The following is a 25,555-nucleotide window of genomic DNA, read 5'->3' as shown; positions in this document are numbered from 1 at the left end:
ACAGGCAGTTCCATGTCTAGTTATTTGTCCAAAGAAATAATTAAGACTGGCCACAAATACTTAGTCATAACGTGGTCGTCGCGGCACTGTTCATAATACTGACAAGTGGGAAACAGGTTCAAGTCCAATGCAGAGCTTGGTTAAATAATTCATGCCATATCCATGCAACGGGGCTATGTGCCAACACCAAACACATAAGTGGAATTGAACAAGGTGTAGGATTTTTTGTTTGGCTCTGTTCACTTGCATAACGTTTTCCAGTTTCCCCCATGTCGTGACATGTTTGAATAGTTGGTTTCTTTTTATTGCTGGGTCCGATTCAATTGTAGGGATAGGCCACAGTTGAAGTTTTTGGACACTGGGATTGGCTGCAAGTTTGGGTTATTATGAACAGTGCGCTCTAAACATTTCTGTGCAATATTTTGTATGGGAAGATGTTTTCGTTTCTCTTGCATAGATACCTAGAGTGGGGCTAGTGGGGTGTATGGTAAGTGTACGTTGGATGTTTTAGGAAGTGCTCAACCACTTCCCCAAGTGGCCACACCATTGCACATTCCCACCAGCACTGCATGAAGGTTCCAGTTTCTCCATCTCTTCCAACAGTTGATATGCTTAGTCTTTTCGATTACATCCACTCTAATTGCCATTAAAACATAATGGAGCCAAAAGGAAGATGTCCAGAAGCTAGCAGGGACGAATAGGAAGTTACAAAAATAGTACATATAATATAATCATGGACAGAAGTAGAACTGGAAGTCTATATGCTAAGTTAGTAAGAGACATTTTTATTTGGGTTAGAGGGATTATGAGTTCTTAAAGCTGTTTGTATTGTGAAGAAACACACACATATATTTTAAAAAGCACACAACATCGAAGTGTACAGCTCAATGAATTATCCCAGGGCAAATAACCACATAGACACCACTTGGTTTAAGACGCATAACATTATCACTTCTTTTCTTTATCGTTTTGTGCCTCAGCATGTACCCCCACGCATCTTGATTCAGTCCTGCCTGTTTTTCAAAACAGAGATTATGCGGTAGGCATTCCTCTGTGACTGGCTTCTTTCACTCAACACTGTGTTTATGATCTTGGGCTGTGATTTTTTTAAATGATGTCTGGGCTATTCAATACCTTTTAAGGAATTTCTGTCATGAGCATGATTTTTAAAAAGAAAAACAATAACAAAGACTTCGTTAAAGTGAAGCAATGGAGGAAGAATTATGTCTGGCACACAAGTACGCTGTAGGAGGTACTGCAGCCATTCATTCGCCGTAAGACACAGCAGACATAAAAATTCATAATGTGGGAAAACACCTGTGGAGGGTTGAATTTAAAACACAGATAATAAAACCACAACTTTGTAGTGTGATCTTATTTTTGCCCATCATGAAATAAGCTGGAAAAATGCAAAACAAGATGCCTCTGACTATTGGGATCACTAGTGATTTTTTTTCATGTTTTACAGTAAAAGTCTATTATGTTTTCTTTTTTCTAAAGATTTTATTTATTCATGAGAGACATGATGGGGGTGGCAGAGACACAGGCAGAGGGAGAAACAGGCTCCATTCAGGGAGCCCGACGCAGGACTCGATCCCAGGACCCCGGGATCATGCCCTGGACTGAAGGCAGGAGCTAAATCGCCGAGCCACCCAGGGATCCCCGAAAATAAGTTATTTAAGGGGCACCTGGGTGGCACAGTCAGTTAAGCGTCCGACTCTTGGTTTCAGCTCAAGTCCTGCTCTCAGGGTCATGGGATTGAACCCCATGTCCAACTCTTAAGCTCAGCGTGGAGTCTGCTTGAGATTTTCTCTCCTCCTGCCTCTGCACACTCTAAAATAAATGTCTTTAACAAAATAAGTATTTCACATATTCAAAAACTGAACTATGTCAAAACACAAAACTAAAAATAGAAAACAAGATAAAATGAATAAACTTAATTGCTTACCAACTTGGTAATATAACCATCCTCATGTGAACAAGTTTTACAATGCTGTATTTTGACATATACACCTAAGACAATGCATTTTAGAGACAAACAGGGCTTAAAAGAAACCTTATGTTTTATTTTTTTTATTAATTTTTTTTTAAATTTTTATTTATTTATGATAGTCACAGAGAGAGAGAGAGAGAGAGAGAGAGAGAGAGAGAGAGAGAGAGAGAGGCAGAGGGAGATGCAGGCTCCACGCACCGGGAGCCTGACGTGGGATTCGATCCAGGGTCTCCAGGATCGCGCCCTGGGCCAAAGGCAGGCGCCAAACCGCGGCGCCACCCAGGGATCCCAAACCTTATGTTTTATTCAGTAGTCTTATGGCTAATAGTGATATTAGTAACAATTAAAATATTTTATATATCACAGAATAAATAAGTATGTTAATATTGTTGGGTTGTGCCTGGGTGGCTCAGCTGGTTAAGCCTCTGACTCTGGATTTCGGCCCAGGTCGTGATCTCAGGGTAGTGAGATCGAGCCCTGTGTTGGGGGCTCCATGCTCAGCGGGCAGTCGCCTTCTCTCTCTCTCTCTTTCCCTCTGCCCCTGCACCCATTCTCGTATGTGCTCTCTCTCTCTCTCTAAAATAAGTAAATAGGGCAGCCCCGGTGGTGCAGCGGTTTAGTGCCGCCTGCAGCCTGGGGTGTGATCCTGGAGACCCTGGATCGAGTCCCACATCGGGCTCCCTGCATGGAGCCTGCTTCTCCCTCTGCCTGTGTCTCTGCCTCTCTCTCGCTCTCTCTGAATGAATAAATAAATAAATCTTAAAAAAATTAAAATCTTTAAAATAAATAAAGCTGGTGAATTAAAAAAAAAAAAGTAAATAAATCTTTAAAAAAATATCGGTGGGTTTCCAACCTGGGAGAAAGAAATATAATGTAAAATTGCAGCTAGTTAAAGAACAAGGTTGAATTGAAAAAAGTTTTATAATGATTTTTTTTTCTTCTTAACAAATTATATATACTAATTCTGTCTACTAAAATACCGAGATATAAAGACAACCAAAGAATAAGCACCACCAGTGCCTAAATACCATCTCCATGTCTCGGGCTCACTGAAGGAACAGCATGCTGGGTCAAGGTCTCGGGCCTGAGATGTACACGATGCACATGGGACACCCGCTGAGGCTCAAAAAACCCTCAAAGACTAATGGGGAGTGCTAGTGCGGTTTCTTTTTGGACTGATGAAATGGTCCGTAGTCATAGAAGTGGTGCTGTGAATATACTAAAAACCACTCGCTTATACATGTGGTTTTATATGGTATGTGAATTATATACTTCAATAAATTGTTATTAAAATGTTATTTAAATAAAATATTTTTAATAACAGTTGGATGGAATCACCATCACTACCACTGTGCAGGCCACAGGAATCATGACTGACTGTGAGTCGTAGGAAGTATCTCTCACTTGATGGGGATAGTCCGAGAATTAATCAGCTAGTTAAGAGTTTCATTAAATGGTGCAACTCTCAGGCAGCCCGGGTGGCTCAGCGGTTTAGCGCCGCCTTCAGCCCAGGGCGTGATCCTGGAGACCCGGGATCGAGTCCCATGTCGGGCTCCCTGCGTGGAGCCTGCTTCTCCCTCTGCCTGTGTCTCTGCCTCTCTCTGTCTGTGTCTCTCATGAATAAAGAAAATCTTTAAAAAATAAAAGGTGCAACTCTGGATCCTGGAGGAGGGATATGACTAATACCAACGTGTACTGAGCACACTGTCACAATGGATTTTCAATGGGCAAAACCGTGCTGGTATATAACGTAAATCTTAGAGAATTGGAAAAGTATAATAAAAAAAAAATCATTAAGACCTAAGAATGTAGCATAGTCGAAGAACATGAAAAAAATGCTGAAAAAAAAGCAGATTATTCAAGCAAAACTAGTATGGAAGAAATAGTCAAGAATCCAGTGTTTTTGCAAAAGTATTACAGCATCATCCAAACAGGCATGAGCCATAAAAGAGCTACATACTCTGGGAAAAGAGTTTTTCTTCCAACATACTGAAAAACATGCTGGAAAAACTGAGATGAAAACAATATTATGTCCATGAACCTCAGCAACCTTCATCAAAATGATGGCAAGCTCTCAGAAATGGAGACAGTTCAAGAAACAGGCATGCACATAGATGGTGGGCGTGCACATTATTGACAGGCTAATGTCTCAAAATTCTCGAGACTGTAATCAGGCAGTTGCACGATTACTGCTTTTATAATTTGCTTTTCTCCTGGGATGCCTGGGTGGCTCAGCAGCTGAGCATCCACCTTCGGCCCAGGGCGTGATCCTAGTGTCCCGGGATCAAGTCCCACATTGGGCTCCCTGCAGGGAGCCTGCTTCTCCCTCTGCCTCTGTCTCTGCCTCTGTCTCTGGGTCTCTCATGAATAAATAAAATCTTTTAAAAAATGTTTTTCTGGGGCATCTGGGTGGCTCAGTTGGTTGAGCACTGGACTCTTGGTTTTGGGTTAGGTCATGATCTCAGGATGGTGAGATTGAGCCCTGCATGGGGCTCCGGGCTCAGCAGGGACTCTGCTTGAGATTTCCCCCCCTCTCCCTCTACCTCTCTCCCCTGCTCATGTGCTTTCTCTCTCTCTAAAATAAATAAATGTATCTTTTAAAAAAATGCTTTTTTCTCCTGGGGCACCTTGCTGGCTCAGCCACTAGAGCATGCAACTCTTCATCTTCAGGTCATGAGTTCAAGCTTCGTGTTAGGTGCAGAGATTACTTAAAAAAAAAAAAAAAACCTTTTCTTAAACTTTAAACATAGGAATCATCACTGAAAAATATTTAATAAAATGATTTTAAGCAGCGTGTATCTGTACTCATTAATATTGTAGGTAGGTGTTTAGCTGGTAAAGTTAATTTGTTTAAAAAAATAAGCTGAAAACTATGAGAGTTTCTAGCAAGTCCATAAAACAATAAATCAATTTTTGGAAAACTCACTTATTTTGAAAATGAGATCCATGAATAGGTTTCAAGAGATCTGTGAAATGGTGCAAAATTTTGTGTGTATGGGAATTATTCTGTGGAGAATTTCCACGAAGTCAAGAACCTCTGGTATTAAAAGTTATTAGACGCAAAGTAAATAAATATACTTTAATTTCAACATCTCTCTAACATTTGATGAATGTAGTTGCTAACTCTATTATTGATATGGCTTTCTCTCTACTATTTTGTTCTTTAGGAAAATCATTTTCATATAGTGAATTTTGTTGATAAAGTAGTTTGAGGTAACAGTAGGTTATGATGGTCTTGAATAAAGTTTTTTTAATCTTAAAATTATACTGATAGAGACACGTCAAAGGACACATGTCCCTGTGGCTCTATAGCCAAAGATGGGACAGTTTGATCATAAAAGGAATACTGAATGCAATTGAGTGAAACACTTTGAATATATAGATACCCACAAGTTACTGTTAAACACATTGATGAGACAATTAGGGAAATCTGAATATTGACTATGTATTTGATTACATTAGGAAATTCACTTTTCTTGGTGTGATAATGACAATGTGGTTCTGTTAAGAAAAAGGCATCCTTATCTTTTAGAGATGTGTATTGAGGTATTCATGAATAAAATAACATACTGCCAGGGACTTATTACAAAATAATCCAAGGCTAGGGTTGGTGAGAGTGAGGATAGGGATGAAACACTACTGGGCACATAATGAGGATTCCTGAAGCTGAGATAATCGTCTGTCTACCTTTGAATGCATCAGAAAATTTCCATAAGAAGAACATGGAGACAATCTCACGAGTTCATACTCAAGCGTTGAGGTGATACTCAGAAAAAAGACAAAAATGAAAACGGATAGTGAAAACAATTTAAAAACTACATTGGTCAACACCAAGATAATTAATGCAATCTCCCCCCTTCCTCTAGACATTTAACAATTAAAGGGGGAAAAAATGAAGCATTTACCTTGCCTTTTGGGTAAGAGCTGAATTTTGGAGAACCCAACTAGCCATACTTGATGAGGGAAAGGTCTTCATTACAAAAGCATCCCAGCTAATAAATCCGATAGGAATGTTCACATTAGAGGGATGCCTGGGTGGCTCAGCGGTTGGGTGTCTGTCTTTGGCTCAGGGCATGATCCTGCAGGATGGAGTTCCCCATTGGGCTCCCCGCAGGGAGCCTGCTTCTCCCTCTGCCTATGTCTCTGCCTGTCCCTCTCCTTGTGTCTCTCATGAATAAATAAAATCTTAAAAAAAAAAAAAAACGGGAGAAGAAAGGAGATATAAAGCTGATATGACAGTATCTTGATATGTGTTGAATCTGATAATGGGTGTGGGGTGATTCCTTATATTATTCTACTGCGTATTTTGGAAAATTTTATATGATAGAGTGATGTTATCACCATACCACAGGAAATAAGGTTGGTTGTCTGTAGCAGACATTTAGGAGGGAAATGTGAGAATCACAGAAAATCTCATTTCCATACACTAGGTTTATGCATTGATTATTTATTCAGCAATAGTTAAAATTCAGATCCAAGAAGACCAACTGGCTGGTGAGATTTTTTTTTTTAAGTGAAATTTCTTTAATCAATGAACTGGTGCGTCAGTAAAACAAAGACACAGAAGATAAAGGAAGGAAATAGATGGCCACTTCCTGTCTAAAACTACCTTTGCCATGGTCTTGAATCTTTGGAAATATTTAATAGAACATTCTGCTAATACTTTTTTTTTTTTTTTTTTTTTTTTTTTGCTAATACTTCTCATAAACTCTTGGTCATGTTGGATTCGCAGCAAAGCCAAGGCAAGCAGGAATTCTACATCTCTGAAGTTTCAGGATGTATTTGTCTGGCTGGGGGGCGCTTGTAGGAGAGGAAAAGCAGCCCACTTAACAGCATCATGAAGGCAGCCAGACATGCCACCAGAAGGGCACTGCCAATTTCCTGACTATCTGGCTTGAAGGGTATATAGAGAGATGGTGGGAAGGTGATACCCTCTTCGTTTATCACGGAGTAAAAATTCCAGACCACAGTGATTGAGATACAGACGCCAGCAACCACGTTCAGAATCCCCGAAACAATAAATGGGTTGAAGGTGGCGTCCTGATGAATTCCCATGTACACATTCCTAAGTGCAAAAATGATGGCAGCTCTTCCCAAAAGGCCCAGAATGGTGGCGACCAGCAGGAGATTTTGAGAAATACGGATATCGAGAGGCAGGTAAGTATCGTGGTAGGTATAGCGATGACACAACGTGGCTCTGTTGAAGTTGGTGATATATTGGTAAATGCAGACTTTCCACATTCCCACACAGACCAGGCCAGAGGGAAAGAGAGAGGAGTTGTTCATGTACCACACTCGCCACTCCACGAGGCCCGTGGATGTGGTGGTGAGGATCCATCCCACAGTGGCTATGGTGAAGCCCGCCATCTGGCGATTGGTGCTGTTGATGAGCAGTAGCATGGTGGCTGCATACCCTGGAGGCCTGCAAACAAGCACAGAGCATCGTGAGGGTGGGTAAGCAGTGTACTGGAGGATGGAGACATTTGACACTCACGCTCTGCTGGTGGGAGCACAGAGCAAGCAAACTTTGGGAAGGGCGCTCTGGCACTATTTTCATCACCACCACCTACTTTCTAACAGGCAGTTCCATGTCTAGTTATTTGTCCAAAGAAATAATTAAGACTGGCCACAAATACTTAGTCATAACGTGGTCGTCGCGGCACTGTTCATAATACTGACAAGTGGGAAACAGGTTCAAGTCCAATGCAGAGCTTGGTTAAATAATTCATGCCATATCCATGCAACGGGGCTATGTGCCAACACCAAACACATAAGTGGAATTGAACAAGGTGTAGGATTTTTTGTTTGGCTCTGTTCACTTGCATAACGTTTTCCAGTTTCCCCCATGTCGTGACATGTTTGAATAGTTGGTTTCTTTTTATTGCTGGGTCCGATTCAATTGTAGGGATAGGCCACAGTTGAAGTTTTTGGACACTGGGATTGGCTGCAAGTTTGGGTTATTATGAACAGTGCGCTCTAAACATTTCTGTGCAATATTTTGTATGGGAAGATGTTTTCGTTTCTCTTGCATAGATACCTAGAGTGGGGCTAGTGGGGTGTATGGTAAGTGTACGTTGGATGTTTTAGGAAGTGCTCAACCACTTCCCCAAGTGGCCACACCATTGCACATTCCCACCAGCACTGCATGAAGGTTCCAGTTTCTCCATCTCTTCCAACAGTTGATATGCTTAGTCTTTTCGATTACATCCACTCTAATTGCCATTAAAACATAATGGAGCCAAAAGGAAGATGTCCAGAAGCTAGCAGGGACGAATAGGAAGTTACAAAAATAGTACATATAATATAATCATGGACAGAAGTAGAACTGGAAGTCTATATGCTAAGTTAGTAAGAGACATTTTTATTTGGGTTAGAGGGATTATGAGTTCTTAAAGCTGTTTGTATTGTGAAGAAACACACACATATATTTTAAAAAGCACACAACATCGAAGTGTACAGCTCAATGAATTATCCCAGGGCAAATAACCACATAGACACCACTTGGTTTAAGACGCATAACATTATCACTTCTTTTCTTTATCGTTTTGTGCCTCAGCATGTACCCCCACGCATCTTGATTCAGTCCTGCCTGTTTTTCAAAACAGAGATTATGCGGTAGGCATTCCTCTGTGACTGGCTTCTTTCACTCAACACTGTGTTTATGATCTTGGGCTGTGATTTTTTTAAATGATGTCTGGGCTATTCAATACCTTTTAAGGAATTTCTGTCATGAGCATGATTTTTAAAAAGAAAAACAATAACAAAGACTTCGTTAAAGTGAAGCAATGGAGGAAGAATTATGTCTGGCACACAAGTACGCTGTAGGAGGTACTGCAGCCATTCATTCGCCGTAAGACACAGCAGACATAAAAATTCATAATGTGGGAAAACACCTGTGGAGGGTTGAATTTAAAACACAGATAATAAAACCACAACTTTGTAGTGTGATCTTATTTTTGCCCATCATGAAATAAGCTGGAAAAATGCAAAACAAGATGCCTCTGACTATTGGGATCACTAGTGATTTTTTTTCATGTTTTACAGTAAAAGTCTATTATGTTTTCTTTTTTCTAAAGATTTTATTTATTCATGAGAGACCTACAGAGAGGGGCAGACACAGGCAGAGGGAGAAGCAGGCTCCCTGCAAGATCCTGACACGGGACTTGATCCCAGGACCCCGGGATCATTACCTGAGCCAAAGGCAGATGCTCAACCACTGAGCCAGCCAAGCGTCCCTATTACTTTTTCAACTGGGGAAAAATGGGGCACAGTGGTACAAGCATAGGACAAGGCAGGAGCAGGCATGGATAGCATTGAGGGGTCTGGAATTTATTAGGGGGCATCCCAGATGGGAGGGAGGGACAAGGTGAGGGTATTTTCCAAATTCCTACCAGAAATTCCTTCTGGCCAGAACATTACTGGCAGATGTCATATTTATAAAGATCATTTCTTTTTGGCCAGGTAATGCTGAGAATATTATTTCAAAGGAGCAATTTTATTTATCTTTTTTTTTTTCAGATTTTATTTATTTATTCATGAGAGACCCAGAGAGAGAGGCAGAGGGAGAGGCAGGCTCCCTGTGGGGAGCCCGACGGGACTGATCCCGGGTCTCCAGGATCAGGTCCTGGGCCGAAGGTGGCGCTAAACCGCTGAGCCACTGGGGCTGCCCAAGCATCTGCCTTTAGCTTAAGGCATTCAGGGTCCTGGGATGGAGCCCCGCTTCGGGCTCCCTGCTCAATGGGGAGTCTCTCTCTCTCTCTCTCTCTCTGCTGCTCCCACTGCTTCTCTCTCTCTCAAATAAAATCTTAAAAAAAAAAAAATCTTTAAAAAAGGGAAATGGTTTCATTTCAGTGAAAATTAGGGCAAACATAATACATATTTATATATGTATAAACACAATATATGCAAATATGCAGAACGTGTTTGTATATGAATAGGGAATTTCTGGGTGCAGGAATTGGTTAACAGTTGTCACCTCTGGGCAGCAGTCCTGGGGTAAGAGCCCCGGAGGTACAACTTTCCCTCCATGGTTTTAATTTTTTGCCAGAAATCTGTAAGGTGCGGGGGGGGGGGGGTGTGTGTGTGTGTGTGTGCTCGGGAGGCCTTCATGGGTAGCAGCCCAGCCTCCCGCAGCACTTCTGAGGCCCCGGCTCTGTGCCAAGACAGCACTTCCTAAGCTTTGCAGTCTCAGGACTGAAAAGGTCTCTGCTCTTTGCGCTTAGAAACTGGAGGTGGCAGTTACCGGGTAGTGGAGTTTCAGTTTGGGAAGCTGAAAAAAGTCCTGGAGGCAAGGTACTGGAGGGAGGTGATGGTTGCCAACTTAATGCCACTGAACTGTACCCTTAAAAATGGTTAAAATGGTCAACAACGTTATGTATACTTGACTGCACTATGAAATAAAAACAAAACATTTTTTGATGACCCCAAATGGTTGCATCCACTGATATTTACCATATTAGGAATTAAAAATGAGAAATTTAATTATTTTTTGAAATTTAAATTATTAATTCATGTAATAAACATCATATATTAACAAGGATTTTTATGAAAAGTGACTATTATCCAAACAAAATTTAGAGGATACTGTTTTTGCAATCTACAAACAGCTTTAACATCAGGCTTTAATGGGAGGGGGCTGGAGTCATGTGTACTTCTGCTTTCCGGTTTTTTTTAGATCAAATGGCATAGAGCCTCTCGAAAACTCCACTGTATGCTTGTGAGAAAGGAGAGTGAAAAAGGCAGCCAACATTTTCATATTGTGAAAATAGTTTTGGCCTTGTGATGGCACCCCACATCCAGCACCTGAAAGAGTCCCCAGACCACATTTTCAGAACCACCCTGCTATTGGCTTTCTATTTATCAACTCCATTTAATCCATTCATCCACTTAATCCATGAATGCCCCCCAAACAACGCTTGTAGGTGGGCAGTAGTTTGATCTTCATTTTCTAAGCAAGAGGGCTAAGGACAGAGAGGTTGAAAAACTTGCCTGAAGTCTACGCAGGAAGAAGTAAGTGGTGGAGACAGGTTGGCTGCAGATTCCATCCTCTTACCACACTCATTTGGGGGAAGGTGGTAGCAAGTACATTTAAGTCCAAGGTAGGAGAGTCATCTAGGGAAGGGAGGGGGACCTCTTCCACTGAACGGAGAGGGGAGGACCTTGAACAGATATCCACACAGCCAGGGGCATTAATAGCTTTGTTCATGAAAGCTAAAAGGTGGACCCAGTTTTCCATCCACATGTGACTGGATCAACAATACGTCGTATATATGTACAATGAAATAGTATTTGGCCTGAAGATGGAAGGAAATTCTCTCACACACTATAATATCGATGCACCCTGAAGACTAATCTATGCTGAACGAAATAAGCCAGCCATGAAGGATAGATACCATGTGATTCTACTTACATTAAATACTTAAATCATCAAAATGGTGGTTGCCAGGGGCCGGGGCAAGGGAACAGGGAGTTAGCATCCAATGGGGCGTGTTCAAGTTTGGGAAGGTGACCAAGCTCTTAAGATGGATGGTGGTGATGGTTGTGCAATGAGAATGGGCTTTATGCCCCTGAAATGTGTATTTCAAGTGATGAAAATGGTAAACTTTGTGTTGTGACTCTTTTACCACCATGAAAACAAAAAGATCTCTGGGGTTTGATTTCTTCCTTTCCCCCCCAGGCCCCCTGGGACTGTCCCTTCCTTCCACACTGCTCACAAGCTCACTCTGACTCACATGAGGCCAGAGCTCGATTGGTCTTCAGACATCCATGATGCACCTGGCCCTCCACATGCTCAAGGATATTAGAATGTCTTCTGTGGGACTGTCCAAAGACCAAAGTTTTGGCAGAACCCCCAACCCTCTCGATGACTCCAGTTGGAAATACCACCAAGACCACGACAGCACTGGCAAGCAGAAGTGGACAGAAGGCCTATTCCTCGGAAGATCTGTATGTTCACGGACAAAGAGGGCCTCCAGAAAAGTCATCTCAGCTCATCCCAATCCCTCAGAGTCCAAGTGTGCAACTCCAACTGACGATCTACACCTTGGGTGTGCACTGGGTCTGAGACTAGAAGAAATTCCCTCATAATTCATATTCCTAAACTAATATATCATTTCTAAATGCAAACACTGATAGTATAAACAGAGGCATAAAGCGAGATCGAATTGATGCTAAAAATGCCATTAGTGGGGCGCCTGGGTGGCTCAGTTGGTTAAATGTCTGCCTTCAGTTCAGGTCATGACCCCAGGGGCCTGAGATCAAGCCTCGTGTTGGGCTCTCTGTTCAGCGGGGAATCTGCTTCTCCCTTTCTCTCTCTCCCTCTGCCTCTCTCCCAGCTTGTGCTGGTGCATGCACACACACACACACACACACACACACACACACACACACTCTCTCTCTCTCTCAAAAAAAAAATGGATAAAATCTTTTTTAAAAATGCCATTATTGTACACACTTAATGACAGTAGAGTATGGAGTCATTTTTCAAAATAAAAGAATCTCAGCAACCCAAATGTCCATCAGCCAGGTGAATGGATGAAAGGTGGTCTATCCATACAATAGAATATTATTTGGGTCTAAAAAGAAAGTTCTGACACCTGCTACTACATGGATGAATCTTGAGAATGTTATGCTGAAAGAATCCAGACACAAATAGACAAATATTGTATGATTCCACATATATGAGACACCTAGAGAGATCCATAAAAACAGAAAAGGGGATGGTGGTTGCCAGGGGATGGGGAAGAGGGTGAGGAGTCATTTAATGGGGACAGTATTTCAGTTTTGCAAGATGGAGAAGTTCTGGAGGTTGGTTGCACAATGTGAATACTGCATGCTTAACACTGTCAAATTGTACATTTTAAAATGGTAAACATAGTAAATTTTGTTATACTTTTTTTTTTTTACCTCAATTAAAACTTTTAGGAGCACCTGGGTGGCTCAGTGGTTGAGCGTCTGCCTTCAGCTCAGGTCGTGATCCCTGGGTCCCGGGATCGAGTCCCACATCGGGCCCCCCGCAGGGAGCCTGCTTCTCCCTCTGCCTGTGTCTCTGCCTCTGTCTGTGTCTCTCATGAATAAATAAATAGTCTTAAATAAAAACTTTTAAAAATAAGATTTACTTAAATACTTTGGAGTTCTTACCTCATGGACATTGAACTCTCTCCGGAGTATGTAAAAGGAATAGGATATTGCACTATTTTAAAGTTTATGGAGTAGACATGAGGCCAAGTTCTATGCTGCTCTAAGGGTAATGCAGGGGGGGGTGTGGTGAGCTATAGTAGAGGTGGGGGGGGAGGGGGCGGTGCATACTGCAAGGCTTTCAGGATCCTATTAATGGAATCGAATTTCATTCCCAGTCCAAGAAAGCAATCCAAAGGAGCCAACTACTGCTGCAGGCAACAGCAGAGATGAATTTCAGAGGCATTATACAAAGTGAAAGAATCCAGAGTCAGAAGGTTACATGCTCTATGATTCCATTTATAGGACAATCTGGAAAACCCCAAAAGCAAAACTGTAGGGCCAGGAGACATACAGGATATTGTGTGGTGTAGGGAAAGGATCAGCAAGAAGGAATTCGGGGGGTGATGGAACTGTTATCTTGATCATACTGGTGGATACACTATGTACCTAGTGCATGTTTGTCTAAACTCTCAAAATTGAACACAGGAAAGACAAATATCTATTGTGTGTAAATTACAAATTAAATTATGAAAATGGAAGGGAAGAGTCAAACTATCAACAGAAGCATGGTTCATGGGATCCCTGGGTGGCGCAGCGGTTTGGTGCCTGCCTTTGGCCCAGGGCACGATCCTGGAGACCCGGGATCGAATCCCACGTCAGGCTCCCGGTGCACGGAGCCTGCTTCTCCCTCTGCCTGTGTGTCTCTGCCTCTCTCTCTGTGTGTGTGACTATCATAAATTTAAAAAAAAAAAAAAAAGCATGGTTCATGATAGAGCTGGAGAAAACCCAAATATCCATCTACAGTAGAACGGACAAAGGAATTGTGGGGTTTTTTTATATGATGGAATACTATACATCTTGCACAAATGGTTATGATAGCATTTGTGGTATTTATTGTAAGTACTTATTAGCATGATGTCAGTACCCAACAGGCACGGGAAGTTTTTGAATGGGCCAAATGTGTCCCTGGAGGCCTGCTCCAAAACTCCTCAAACCTGAATTAATCTGTAGGATGGAGACCCAGCCCAGCGCTGATGGCCTGTTGAGTAGGAAACTCCTAATGGAACTCTAGAGTCTCTGTAATCCATGGCATGAGGTCAAGAGGAACATGACCAAGGAGCATTCTTGCTCTAAAATACATGTTATATATATAAAAAATAAAAATAAAAATAAAAATAAAATACATGTTATAAGGCTTCATGATCTGATGGGAAAAGCAGAGAAATTTACCTGTCTGTTTTTGGCTCCGAGGGGGATCCACTTTCAGCCACTCCACTGGAGTTCTCCGCCTCCGAAACTTGATAATCCTTTTGTCTTTGGGTAGTTGGCATCTTCTCTCCTATTGGGCCAATGCCAGCCCACTGTCAGATGAGAGCAATGAGACTTTGAAGGATGCTGTTACTATAGTCTGGGTCTCAGCAAAGTGTTCTGGCTCACTGTGTACCACTTACAGACTTATGTACTTATCCCACACTTAAAAGCCTTCAAAGAAAATTTTGTAATAATGGGGCCACTGTGACACGGGAGCTGAGTGGCAAGTATAGCCATCTTATGGTTTGTGTACTGTTTGCTAAAAGGAAGGACCACCTAAGAGAATCATAAAAGCCATGCTGCACTCCTTAAGAGTTACTCCCGATTCCCCTGTCCCCCTGGTCCTTGGTTCTCTGTGTTTATAGATTTGCCTATTCTGGGTATCTCCTATAAACAGAGTCCTACCACATGTGGCCTTTGTGCCTGGCTTCTTCCACTAAGCATGATGTTTTGGGGGTTCATCCATAGATGTGTCAGTACTTCGTTCCTTTTTGTGGCCCACTAATATTCCACTGTATACAACAGTTTACTTAGTGGGTGATGGACACTTGGGTTGTTTTCTCTTTTGGGCTATTGTGAATGATGCTGCCATAGTAATGTGTGAGTCTCTGTATAGATCAGATTTTCATTTCTCTTGGGTAGGTACTTAGGAGTGTAATTTCTGGGTCACAAGGTAATTCTATGTCTAACATTTTAAGGGACCACCAAATTGTTTTCTCAAGTGGCCACACTATTTGATAACCCCAAAAGCAACGTATAAGGGCTCTGATTCCTCCACTTCCTGGTAACACTAGTTATTGCTTGCCTATTTGGGTTTGATGACTGTGTATATGGAGTCACTATGTGTGCTCAGTGTAAAGGACCTTTAGGAAGAAGGGGTACTTTGAGGTTAATTGTAGTTTTCTGGTTATTTTCTGGCTTTGTGAAGTTTGAAACATAAATATTCTTACCAGACTCTGGCTCATCACCTGAATGGAATTTCCATCCTCTGAATTGAACAGAGCTTTGTGAACACTGAAATGCTTTCTCCAAGATGGGAGACCTTTCAATGGAGTGTTCTAGTAGGTGTTAGCTTTCATTAACACTTGCAATGTACACCTCACACTTTGCCTGTGTTCTGATGGGTCTTTGGTTCAGACGGGAAAGTCTCTATTCCTAAGGGTGGAATGATGGCATATGGCTGCCTCTTCCCAGGGTCAGAGTATTATTGTTTTTCCCTAGCCAGGAGACCAAACTTGAGGGCTACACATGTCAGGTAACTGGACAATGAAGAGGAGAAAAGGGGAAGTAGATGGTGAGGACTCGGGTAGAGAAACAGGCTCAGGAGCGGCGGGCCTTGTGGAGTGTGAAAGATGGACTTGAACAGGGCAATGAAATACCAACAAAATCAACAGCAATAACGTAAAGAGCCCCTAGTGAGGTTGCCTCATGATGGCATTGCTACAGTGTCACAGTGCAAAGGCCGCAGAACAAAGAGAGAACTGCTGAGGTCCTAAGTGGGATGAGGTGGCCTGAGGTGGTGCCCCTCGAGTCCATGTCAGAAGAGACCAGGAATGGGCATCTGAATGTGAAAAGCAAGGAACAGCCAATTCAATCATTGAGAGCGAGTGAAATAAATACTCCTGTGGCCAAGGAGTCAGAACACAATGAAGGGGCACAGAAAACACAACAAACGTTCAAAAAATGAAATGTGGCATGACCCCATGATGCAGCAATCCCAGCTCTTGACATATACGCAACAGAGGAGCAAGCAGCCAGCTGCCCCCCTCCCCCCTTCACAACAGCCCAAAGCGGGAAACCCAAGTGCCTATTCACGGATGAATGGATGCATGAAGTGTGGTCTCTACACGCAGTGGAGTGTTTATCGGCCTTCCTTAAAGAGGAAGGAAACTCTGACACCTGCTCTGCCCTGGATGCACCTTGAGGCATCCCGGTGAAATAAGCCAGTCCCCAAGAGACCAAGAGAGTGATCCCACTTATATGCAGCACTTAGAAGCAGTCAGGGTCAGGGACAGCAAGTATGACAGCTGTTGCCAGGGGCTGGGGGACAAGGGAACGTGGGTTAGGGTTCAGCGAAGACAAGGCTTCTGTTTGGGGAAAAGGAAAACACATGCTGGACACGGACGGTGCTGCTCGTTGAACATGATAAATGTCCACTGAACCACGTGCTTAAAGTGTGGCAAAATGAGCAACTGTGTGCTCTCTTTTACCACGGTGACACACACACGACAAAGGCCATACCTTCGCTAATCAGTGATGTAGTCTTCAAGGGAATCACCCCCTGGGGGAGGAGGGCCACTGACAGCGGGGGCCCGCCGCACAGAAGCCCACGCAGCTCTTCTAAGGACACCTCCTTCCTTCTTCAAGTGCTCCTCAGCAGGCCAGACACAAGTCCTCAGCCGCAATGCCAGCCAGCTGCCCTGTCCTCAGCTTTCTGCTGTCCCCACATTCTGTTACTCATTGTCCTCACCTTCTAAGTTCTCGGTTGCTAGGTCCTGGGGGGCGCCTGGGGGGGCTCTGTCCGTTAGATGGCTGACTCTTGATTTCAGCTCAGGTCTTGGTCTCAGGGTCTTGAATTCGGGCCCACGTTGGGCTCCACTTAAAAAAAATAAGATAAAACAAAAACAAAAAGGTAAAACAAACAAACCCCTTGGTTGTTAAGTCCCGAGTGCCAGGACAATATCCATTCTTTCACTGATCAGCGCGTCCCTTTGGTTTCTTTCCTTCATCATGTATCCTCTATCAGGTTTTTTTAGGGGGTTGGTCATGTTTACTCCTGGACCATCCAGAATCCACTTTGAGGATGTGACTGATCACAGAAGTCCTCACTGATTCTCCTGGCCCTCAGAAACGGTCTCTAAGCCACATCATCAGGAAGTAAGCTGTGGCAAGGTGCGCATGCACGTGTTAGCAGAAGTGGCACCCACAAGGGCGAGATTTAGTTGTGAAAGACCACAGGCAACTAACACACTAGGGAAGATACTCTTCATTCGTAGGAAAGGGCCTCCTTGTAGCTGAGGCTTGGCTTCCCGGCTTGTTGACACATAATACACATGGATAAGACAGTACAGTACATGCAACAACTCCTAACTTGTGAGAAATTGACCCAAGACTGGGAAGACTTAATATGTGGCTTTTGTAGACAGGAAACTACTGGAAGGTCACATGATGTCACCTAGCCAGCACTTAGGACTAGATTTTATACAGAAGCCAAAGCTCCATCAGAATTGCTTAGTATTTCCATAATAAGGAATTTATCCCAAGAAAATGAGTGGAGAGATGTACTCAATGACCTTTATAACCGAGGTTACAGCTGGGAAGACAAACAGAAAAAAAGTTCATTTAAAGAATATCTAGTGAACCTTTCTATGCCCTTATAGTGAAATATTACACAGTCACTCAACACTATGTCAACAAATAATTAATGTTCCCAACATTTAAAAAAAAAAGATTTTACTTATTTATTTGAGAGTAAGCGAGAGAGAGCATGAGTAGTGGGAGGAGTAGAGGGAGAGGGAGAAGCAGGCTCCCCAAGGAGCAGGGAGCCTGATGTGGGATTTGATCCCAGGAGATCAAGACGTGAGCTGAAGGCAGACGCCCAACCTACTGAGCCACCTAAGTGCCCCCCACAACGTTATTAAATAAAAAAAATTCAAAACATAATTAGCATAATCCTGTTTCATAGAAAAAAACGGGGGAAAGGAAAGGAGAGAGAGAGAAGGAGGGAAGGAGATGTGTGAATATATGGCCTCAGATGGCAATAGGTCTCCGGCAGCTTTGGCACCTCTATCTGCACAGGAAGGAAGACGACCATTCTGGGCGTGAAAGGGGATCGAGCACGCGGAGGGCCTACCCGACCTGCAGTCTCCTGAGAGTAAAGGAGAGGAAATCTCACGTTGCTCGGTGATGCACGCTGCATGGCCTGTTTCATTTATTTGTTCGCTCAAAGCTTGCATATATATGAAGCGCTCACTTGTGCCAGGCACCGAGCAGATGAGCACAAATACACACAGTTTCCCACCTTGAGCTTTGAGGGCTTAAGATTTGGCGGGCAAGGGCAGCCCGGGTGGCTCAGAGGTCTGGCACCTGCCTTCGGCCCAGGGTGTGATCCTGGAGTCCCGGGATCGAGTCCCACGTCGGGCTCTCTGCGGGGAGCCTGCTTCTCCCTCTGCCTCTCTCTCTGTGTCTCTCATGAATGAATGGATAAAATCTTCAAAAAAAAGAAAAAAAAGATTTGGTGGGCAAGAGTCTCACAGAAACTCACACTGGATGACGTGGGACAGGCGCCGGGGTTAGGAGCACGAGCAAGCATGAGCCGCATTGGGCCGCGTGGCCTCGGGACCCTGGGTCCTGCTCGTGACGACACACGGCAGCTCCACGTGCCAGGAGCTCCTCCGGCCATGGGACCGGAGACCTACGAGCAAGGGGTCTTTGGATGAGCAGAAGGAAAACCTCAGAAACGGAGAAAACACTTTGGCACTTCTCCACTCTGAAATCGTCTCCGACCTCCAAGGGGTGGCCAGCAGCACGGGCCCCTGCAGCCTCCACCCCGACCCCCGAACGGAAACAGCTTACGCGACCATGCCGCGGCGACCGGAATCCAGGACTTACCATCCGCACCGGGCTGCGATCCAGGGGCCAACTTCGCCAGTCACCCGGCGCACGTCCTTTCGCTGCCCCGGGCCGCGTTCCAGGGTCGTGCGGCGCGTTCCCATGCCAGGTGGCCTTTTTGGAATCGCTGCTCTACCTTGCATCGCCTTGGCCCTTTTAAGAAAACTGGTCGGGCTTGGTTTTGTTTTTAAAGAATTTCCCTCACTTTGGGTCTGATGTATTTTCAGCAAGCACACCTCAGAAAGCAAACTGCGTCCTTAGAGTGCGCCCCGGATGACATCGTGTCCCCTCCTGGTGCCGTCAGCTGCGTGAACCCCGCTCGCCGCTGTCTTCCCGGGCTGGCTAATGCTATCCGGCAGGCCTCGCCTTTGAACTTGATAACCAGGTTTAAGCTGGCGCAGCCCTGTGCTTTGGTGAAATTTGCCAAAGACACCGTCGTTGCACTCGGTTATGTCCACCCCCTTTCCTCTCCGCCTGCCGGTCTCAGGTGGTGCTGTGAGGGACGCGAGCATTTGGGGTACCAGGTGGACAGGTAGGAGGGTGCGCCTATATAGCTTGGGTTTAGGGGGATGTTTACGTAGCTCGCTGATGAGTGAGCAATCTTGTGTGATCTTGACTCAAGATGCCTCACATACAAGAATACACACACCGCGTGTTGCTTTTCTTCTCTTAACGGGAGATGCAAAAAACACGCTTCCAGAATACCTGCCTTGTAGTGCACAGGCCTGTGGCAGTACAGCAGCTAGGTCTGAAGATGGAACGAATGTCTGGTGTCCCCCTGTCCCAGACAGTGTCTCAGGGTACCCACTGTAGAGCTCCTCCTCAAGAAGTCTGATGGGCCCATACCAAAGATCAAACTGACACCAGTGGGGCTCGCCGGCCTGGCGAGGGCTTGGGGACAAACGCCCCGCACATTGTCATCGGTGGGTCATGGAACACGCCGTAAGGACCACAGCCCTAGCACTACAGTGGCCACCTATGACTGCATTTGCATCGTCCCCATTTATTCATCTCTTGACCGTTTCAGAACTCAAATGAGACAAGCTGAAGTAGCCTGGTCAGAAGCCAGAAATAAAAGCAAAATGTGTGGTGTCCATCCACTTTTAAAAGTCTAACTTGGGCAGCCTGGGTGGCTCAGTGGTTTAGCATAGCCTTAAGCTCAGGGCATGATCCCGGGGTCCTGGGATCGAGTCCCATGTCAGGCTCCCTGCATGGAGCCTGCTTCTCCCTCTGCCTGTGCCTCTGCCTCTCTTTCTGTCTGTGTCTCTCATGAATAAATAAAATATTTATTTATTTATTTACTCATTTAAATAAAATCTTTAAAAAAAAGTCTAACTTGTGAATATCTTCCTATTTTCAGTAAATATTCACTCTAGTTTGGAATAACTTATGAAAGAGACCTCCGTGTCCCCCCATCCCCCACGTCTAGCCTTCAGGTCCCACAAACCTACCCTGGAACAGAAACCTTTCTCAAAAAAAGAAAAAGAAACCTTTCTCACCGTCCCAAGCAAAAGAAATCCCCATCTCCCTGGTGGCTCTGGCAGATTCGTTCAGGGAAGGCATTTCCCTCCAGGGGCAGATGGAATGAGGAAACCACAAGAGCGTACACTTACGGAGGACTTTTCTGAACCAGGCATGGCCTGAAGCACATGAACAGCAGTGAGCTCACTTGAGCTCTGGAGCTCTTCTCCAGTTACAGAGCAAAAACTCAGAGGCTCAGGGAGGCCAAGTATGTTGCCCACGGCCGTAAGGCTAGGGAGCGGCAGAGGTGCCCTTGCTCCAGGAGCGTGGCTTTAGTGTCCTTCCGGATTAGGAGACGCGGGTGTGGGAGGACAGAGCCCGTCAGTGGCCCCAATTCTTCGCACCCTGCATTCATTCACACTCTGCCACATGACTTCATGGCTTCTGCCCCCGAAGAGGTGGGACACATCCCACAACCTGAGCTCAGCTGTGGGACTTGCTCTGACAATGGAAGGGGAGCAGTGTGATGTAACCAGGTATGTGGAAGATACCTTCGTGTCTGGGTTTGCTCTCTCACGCACCTGCCACTGACACGCCCAGGCCAGATTGCTGGTCCCGGGAGGAAGAGGAGAGGCACATGGGGCGGAGACTATCAGGATTTACAAATTCACGAGCTAAAGAAACACTCTATGGCACACTGAAGTTTTATAGTTGCTTGTTAAACAGCATAACTGTGGCAACAGCGAATGGATACACTCTGTGTCCCTGACTCTTTCCTGACTGCAAACTCATCAGCCTTGGCTAGACTGGCATAACGTTATGCGTATACAAGTAATCAGTCCCACAACTTATCAGTAGTTTCAGAATTGGGCATATGGTGAGAACAGTCTAACTATTTAAAAACAAACAAACAAAACAAAAACTAACCTGGGTAAATCAGAGACATGCTCCATTCACTCAGAGACACTATTTATTTTGTTAAAGTCAAGCAGGATGATGTGTTGAGAGGTAAGTGGTAAGTGTCAAGCATGAAATATGTACACATTTTCCACAGTGGACGGCAGGATAAAAGCCACAGGCAATGCCCCTGACTGAAACCTTGCTATATAGAGCATTCCAGAGCTGAGTTATGACAGAGGAGGGGAGTCAGCCACCACCTAAGAATGCCAAGGGCAGAACATTAGCACCAGATCGTTGTCGTATGCAATAATATAGCTATATACAAAGTTATGTACATTGACTCACTGAAATCTTTGGGTCCCCGCTAACCAGACATTTAAGAGGCAAATGGGACGGGCACAGGACACGTATGATGACATGTGCTTTGCTGAGAGGGTAATAGAGCACTATATATTGCTATGTGTAAGAGAAAGTCCTCAATAGCCCTCAAAAGGCTGGATCCAGACACATAAATTCTATTATTCACATTTTACATACTGATCATCAAAATGATTCACAATACTGTATTTGAGGGGAAAGAATCACAGATAAAAGCTTTGTCTAAATTAAAAGCAAACTACACTCAAACTACTGTGGTTGTCCCCCTGAGGGAGAACGATGGAGGTCCGTGGACAGCCAGCTTCACCTTTTCTGAAGTGACCAGTTTTCACAGCAAGGGACTGCACCAGGAGGGAAGGAGGACACTTCATTGGCAGGATGGGGAATTTTTCAAGTTAGATAGAAATAGCTTAATTTAAGAGGAATGAAAACTTGTGAAAAGGCATTTATCTTTTTGGCATGGCTGGGTTGCCAAAAAGAGTGTTTATTGCCTGCATTACTGAAGCTTGCCAGTTGGGACCCCTCCCCGGGGTGCACAGACATCCATGCTGTGGCTCAGGAGTCCAGCTCACCCTCTCTGGCTCAGGAAGTATAGACATCAGTCAGTTAAGACATTCATGTGCACGTGTGTTTTGGTAAGGCAATGGTCACTGCTGACAAAGGGACATACATCTCCCTACCTGTTGGCAGACTTTTGTGGGAATAGGGGGAAATGAGGATCTAAACGATCCCTCCATCAAACAAATGTCTGGATATCAGCTCAATACGAATTCACCCAAGGGGTTCTCCTGCCATTTACCAGGCATTGAATCAGATGAGCATCTGTGAACGAGCACACATTAGGTCTGCAACGACGTAGATAAAAAATGAGTCATAACCAAGCCACTGGTGGTTGAACATCTTCCCACATGCTTGTTTGCCATGCACATATCCTCTTTGGTGAAGTGCCAAGGTAAGTCTCTTGCCCACGTTCTAACTGGGCTGTTTGTTCTCTTACTGTTGAGTTCTCAAAGTTCTTTATGTGCTCTGGATCTAGATCCTTTGTCACATACATGATTGGCAAGTCTTTTCTCCCAGTCTGTGACTTGTCCACTGGAAACCGACAGCCCGACAGTGTTTTCCTACTGCACAGACTCTCTTTAGAATCTTGCAATTTCAACCAATAAAATGGGCAGAAGAAGATCAACTTTAGGGGTTGTCTAGTTCATAGGACCTCTGAAAAGCCAGAGGAAAGGTTCTTATAAGCAAATGCATAGGACCCTTATAGCAAGGTAGCAGATTTAAGGAGGCAAAAAGAGACAAGTAGCCGATTATCGTTAACAACCATATGCAACAAAAGAAGTGTTTTGGGGAAAAAGTAATTTCGGAAACACACCATTGGTCTCATGAAACGAATGTCTAGCAAGCACATAACACTACTGGATCCACGATTAACCAAGCAATTTCACTCTGCAGGAAAAAACATCCCTTGGGCCATAACGTCAGTACTAAAGCTATTTGTTCTGTGGGTGTGTTTTAAAGCATGCGGACTGTTTCTTTCAGTGGTGGTTTTAGAATGAGTGAACCCAACATGCAGGTTATTCATTTCACAGCTGGGTTTTTAACTACTCGGAAACTATTCACTTTTCCTAAATGTTAATAAATTACCATCCTATCATCATGTTTTTTGCTGGTGGACAATGAATGAGGGACAACAAACACTCCACACCATTGGACGAAGAGGGATAAAACATGGCAGCCCATGCTTTGGACGAATCACAGAGTAAGATGTGCACCAGGGCTTCCCGTCTCACGCACCCCACCCAGCGGGGCCGCTTCCCGAGTGGATGGGAGGAAGGGCAGACCTAGCAGTGACTATAACCACTCGCATGCATGGCGTGAGCGGAGCCCACAGTCTAGACTGTGGAGAGTCGCCGTCCACCGGAGCCTGGTGCCATGTGTGCTAACTTGCAAAGGAGAATGGCTACCAGTGAGACATTCTGCTCAGCATCCAAAAGGGAAACTAAAAAAATTAAATAAATCATTGCAAACATACATGGAAGTTATTGCTTTCCTAAGAGCCATTTTGCTACCAGAGGATTTGCCCTACAGGAGATAAATACAGGCTGAGGTTTCTACTTGCATCCTCAGGAACGGAGCTCCAAGGGCCAGTCCCTGTCCGCTGCCAGGGACGGGCCTCCTATTTGCCTCTTTCGGGCTGAAGGCTGTCGAACAAGCACTTCAGCTGCTCCTCACCCAGGTGTATCTTATCTTCCAGCTCCCGCTGCTCGATGATGAGGGCGGACTTCATCTTCACAAAATGCTCATAGTCCGCCAGGCTCTCCTCGCTGAGATAGCTGGCCAGGATGTCGAACACGATGCGCTCCCGGCGGTCCAGGTTCTCCTTCAGTTCCTTGGCATCCTCGTGCTGTTGGATGAGAACCCGTTGCTTCTCGAGCAGCGATTGCTGTGGAGAGAGAGATAAGCCCGTTGAGGAACAGGCCTAGAGCAGGGGCTGCAGCCAACGCCTTGAGAATGCCAGCAGGTGTGGGGGCTGGTTCAGTGGAGGCCCTGACACCAAAGGCAGGGACCAGAGACCTGATGACATGTACGCGGGAAGACTTGGGGTGTGGGCAGAATGTACTCGGTGGCTGCGGCAGACTCCAGCCCCAGCACCCCCGTAAGCACTCACGGCTCGGGACACCCTCGCTTCTTCCTACCGCTGTGATGAGAAGACTGGGCCAGGGACAGACAACTAGAGAGTTCGGAGAGGCTCAAGAGGTGTAAAGGACCCGGGGATCCCAGGCAGGCCAGAGGCCTGTCTGTGGCAAGACATGGGGTAAAGTAGGCAAAAGAAATAGAGTCTAAAAAACTTCTAGAGCCGGGTCTCTAAACCACTGGGGCAGGAGGAAGAGCCTCTGGGCAGCCTTGCAGAAGGATGCGGGTCAGGGGGCCAGGGCAGGCAGAAGGGATACAGGGCTGGGGGCAGATACCTGGGCTCCTTACAAGGGTCCTGCTGGGGGGGGGACACAGACGACCCCGTCCCCAAAACATGGCACTCATAGTTGCAAAATACACACTTAGCTGTCCCTACCATCCCCAAGTTTAATGAAAACTAAGAAGGAAGAGATGAATGCATTAAATGCCTTCCAATGTCAACTGGGGGAGGCCGGGGGGTTCATCTCCTCGGTGTGATTTGCACTCGGGCACCAGGACAGCCACTCTGTTATTCTGCTACTTTGCAACCTGGCCATGGACACTGATCCACAGCCACACGGGAGCGGTCTAGGACGCAGCGGCGCTCTGTAAAACAGGTACACTCAGGAAGAGCACTCTCGACGCGAGGCTTCCAGGAAGCACCTGCAAACCCCATTGCCTTGTAGGGCACCCTGCCCGCTCCTGAGGGACACCTCTAGCTTCACGTCAAACACACATACAGTGAATTTTCACGGAAAGAGGGGAGGCAAAGCAAATTAATTCCAACCCAAAGGGAAGCCGATGTTAACGGATTCTAGAAGTCTGCTTCGGGCTATTGAAATCAGTTGGGCTGAATGGGGACAGGAAGCTGCAGAGATTGTGAGGAGGATCTGATGTGTCTGCATCAACTCACGTGTTCATTTTCTATCTGGAAAGATGAAGGGAGCCTTATAAAACCTCCCTCCATGGCTTTTAACTGGTTACGATGTCTGTCTCTGAAAAGTTTAGCTTCCCTGAGATTTGGCTGCCCAAATGGATTCCCCTCCA

The 25,555-nt window shown here is 44.9% G+C and overlaps 2 protein-coding genes across 8 annotated transcripts in view; both read right to left on the bottom strand.

Annotated features, from left to right (window-relative positions):
• Positions 1-6,406: 6,406 nt before the first annotated feature.
• Positions 6,407-20,328, bottom strand: LOC121483582 (claudin-34-like). Of its 5 annotated transcripts, XM_041742262.1 has the most exons (5): positions 19,094-20,328; positions 18,504-18,692; positions 16,724-17,080; positions 14,402-14,532; positions 6,409-7,415 (listed from the first exon to the last, which is right to left on the bottom strand). In XM_041742262.1, the coding sequence occupies exons 4-5, from the start codon at positions 14,500-14,502 to the stop codon at positions 6,749-6,751; spliced, it is 768 nt and encodes a 255-aa protein (XP_041598196.1). In that variant the 5' UTR covers positions 14,503-14,532; positions 16,724-17,080; positions 18,504-18,692; positions 19,094-20,328; the 3' UTR covers positions 6,409-6,748. The 5 variants fall into 5 exon arrangements, with proteins under 5 accessions (XP_041598199.1, XP_041598197.1, XP_041598196.1 ...); XM_041742261.1 differs by lacking the exon at positions 18,504-18,692; XM_041742265.1 differs by lacking the exons at positions 18,504-18,692; positions 19,094-20,328 and having other exon boundaries at positions 6,407-7,415; positions 14,402-14,510; positions 16,724-16,836.
• Positions 20,329-21,506: 1,178 nt separating this feature from the next.
• SHROOM2 (shroom family member 2) overlaps positions 21,507-25,555 on the bottom strand; it is a 144,359-nt gene continuing 140,310 nt past the window's right edge. For all 3 annotated transcript variants that reach the window (XM_041740576.1, XM_041740577.1, XM_041740579.1), the window contains one exon: positions 21,507-24,278. In XM_041740576.1, coding sequence (XP_041596510.1) covers positions 24,012-24,278 — 267 coding nt within the window. In that variant the 3' untranslated portion in view covers positions 21,507-24,011. The remainder of the gene's footprint in view (positions 24,279-25,555) is intronic.

The sequence above is a fragment of the Vulpes lagopus genome, chromosome X (genome assembly GCF_018345385.1).
Source record: "Vulpes lagopus strain Blue_001 chromosome X, ASM1834538v1, whole genome shotgun sequence".
In the NCBI taxonomy this organism is placed as follows: domain Eukaryota; kingdom Metazoa; phylum Chordata; class Mammalia; order Carnivora; family Canidae; genus Vulpes; species Vulpes lagopus.
This window is presented reverse-complemented; position numbering and strand designations above follow the sequence as displayed.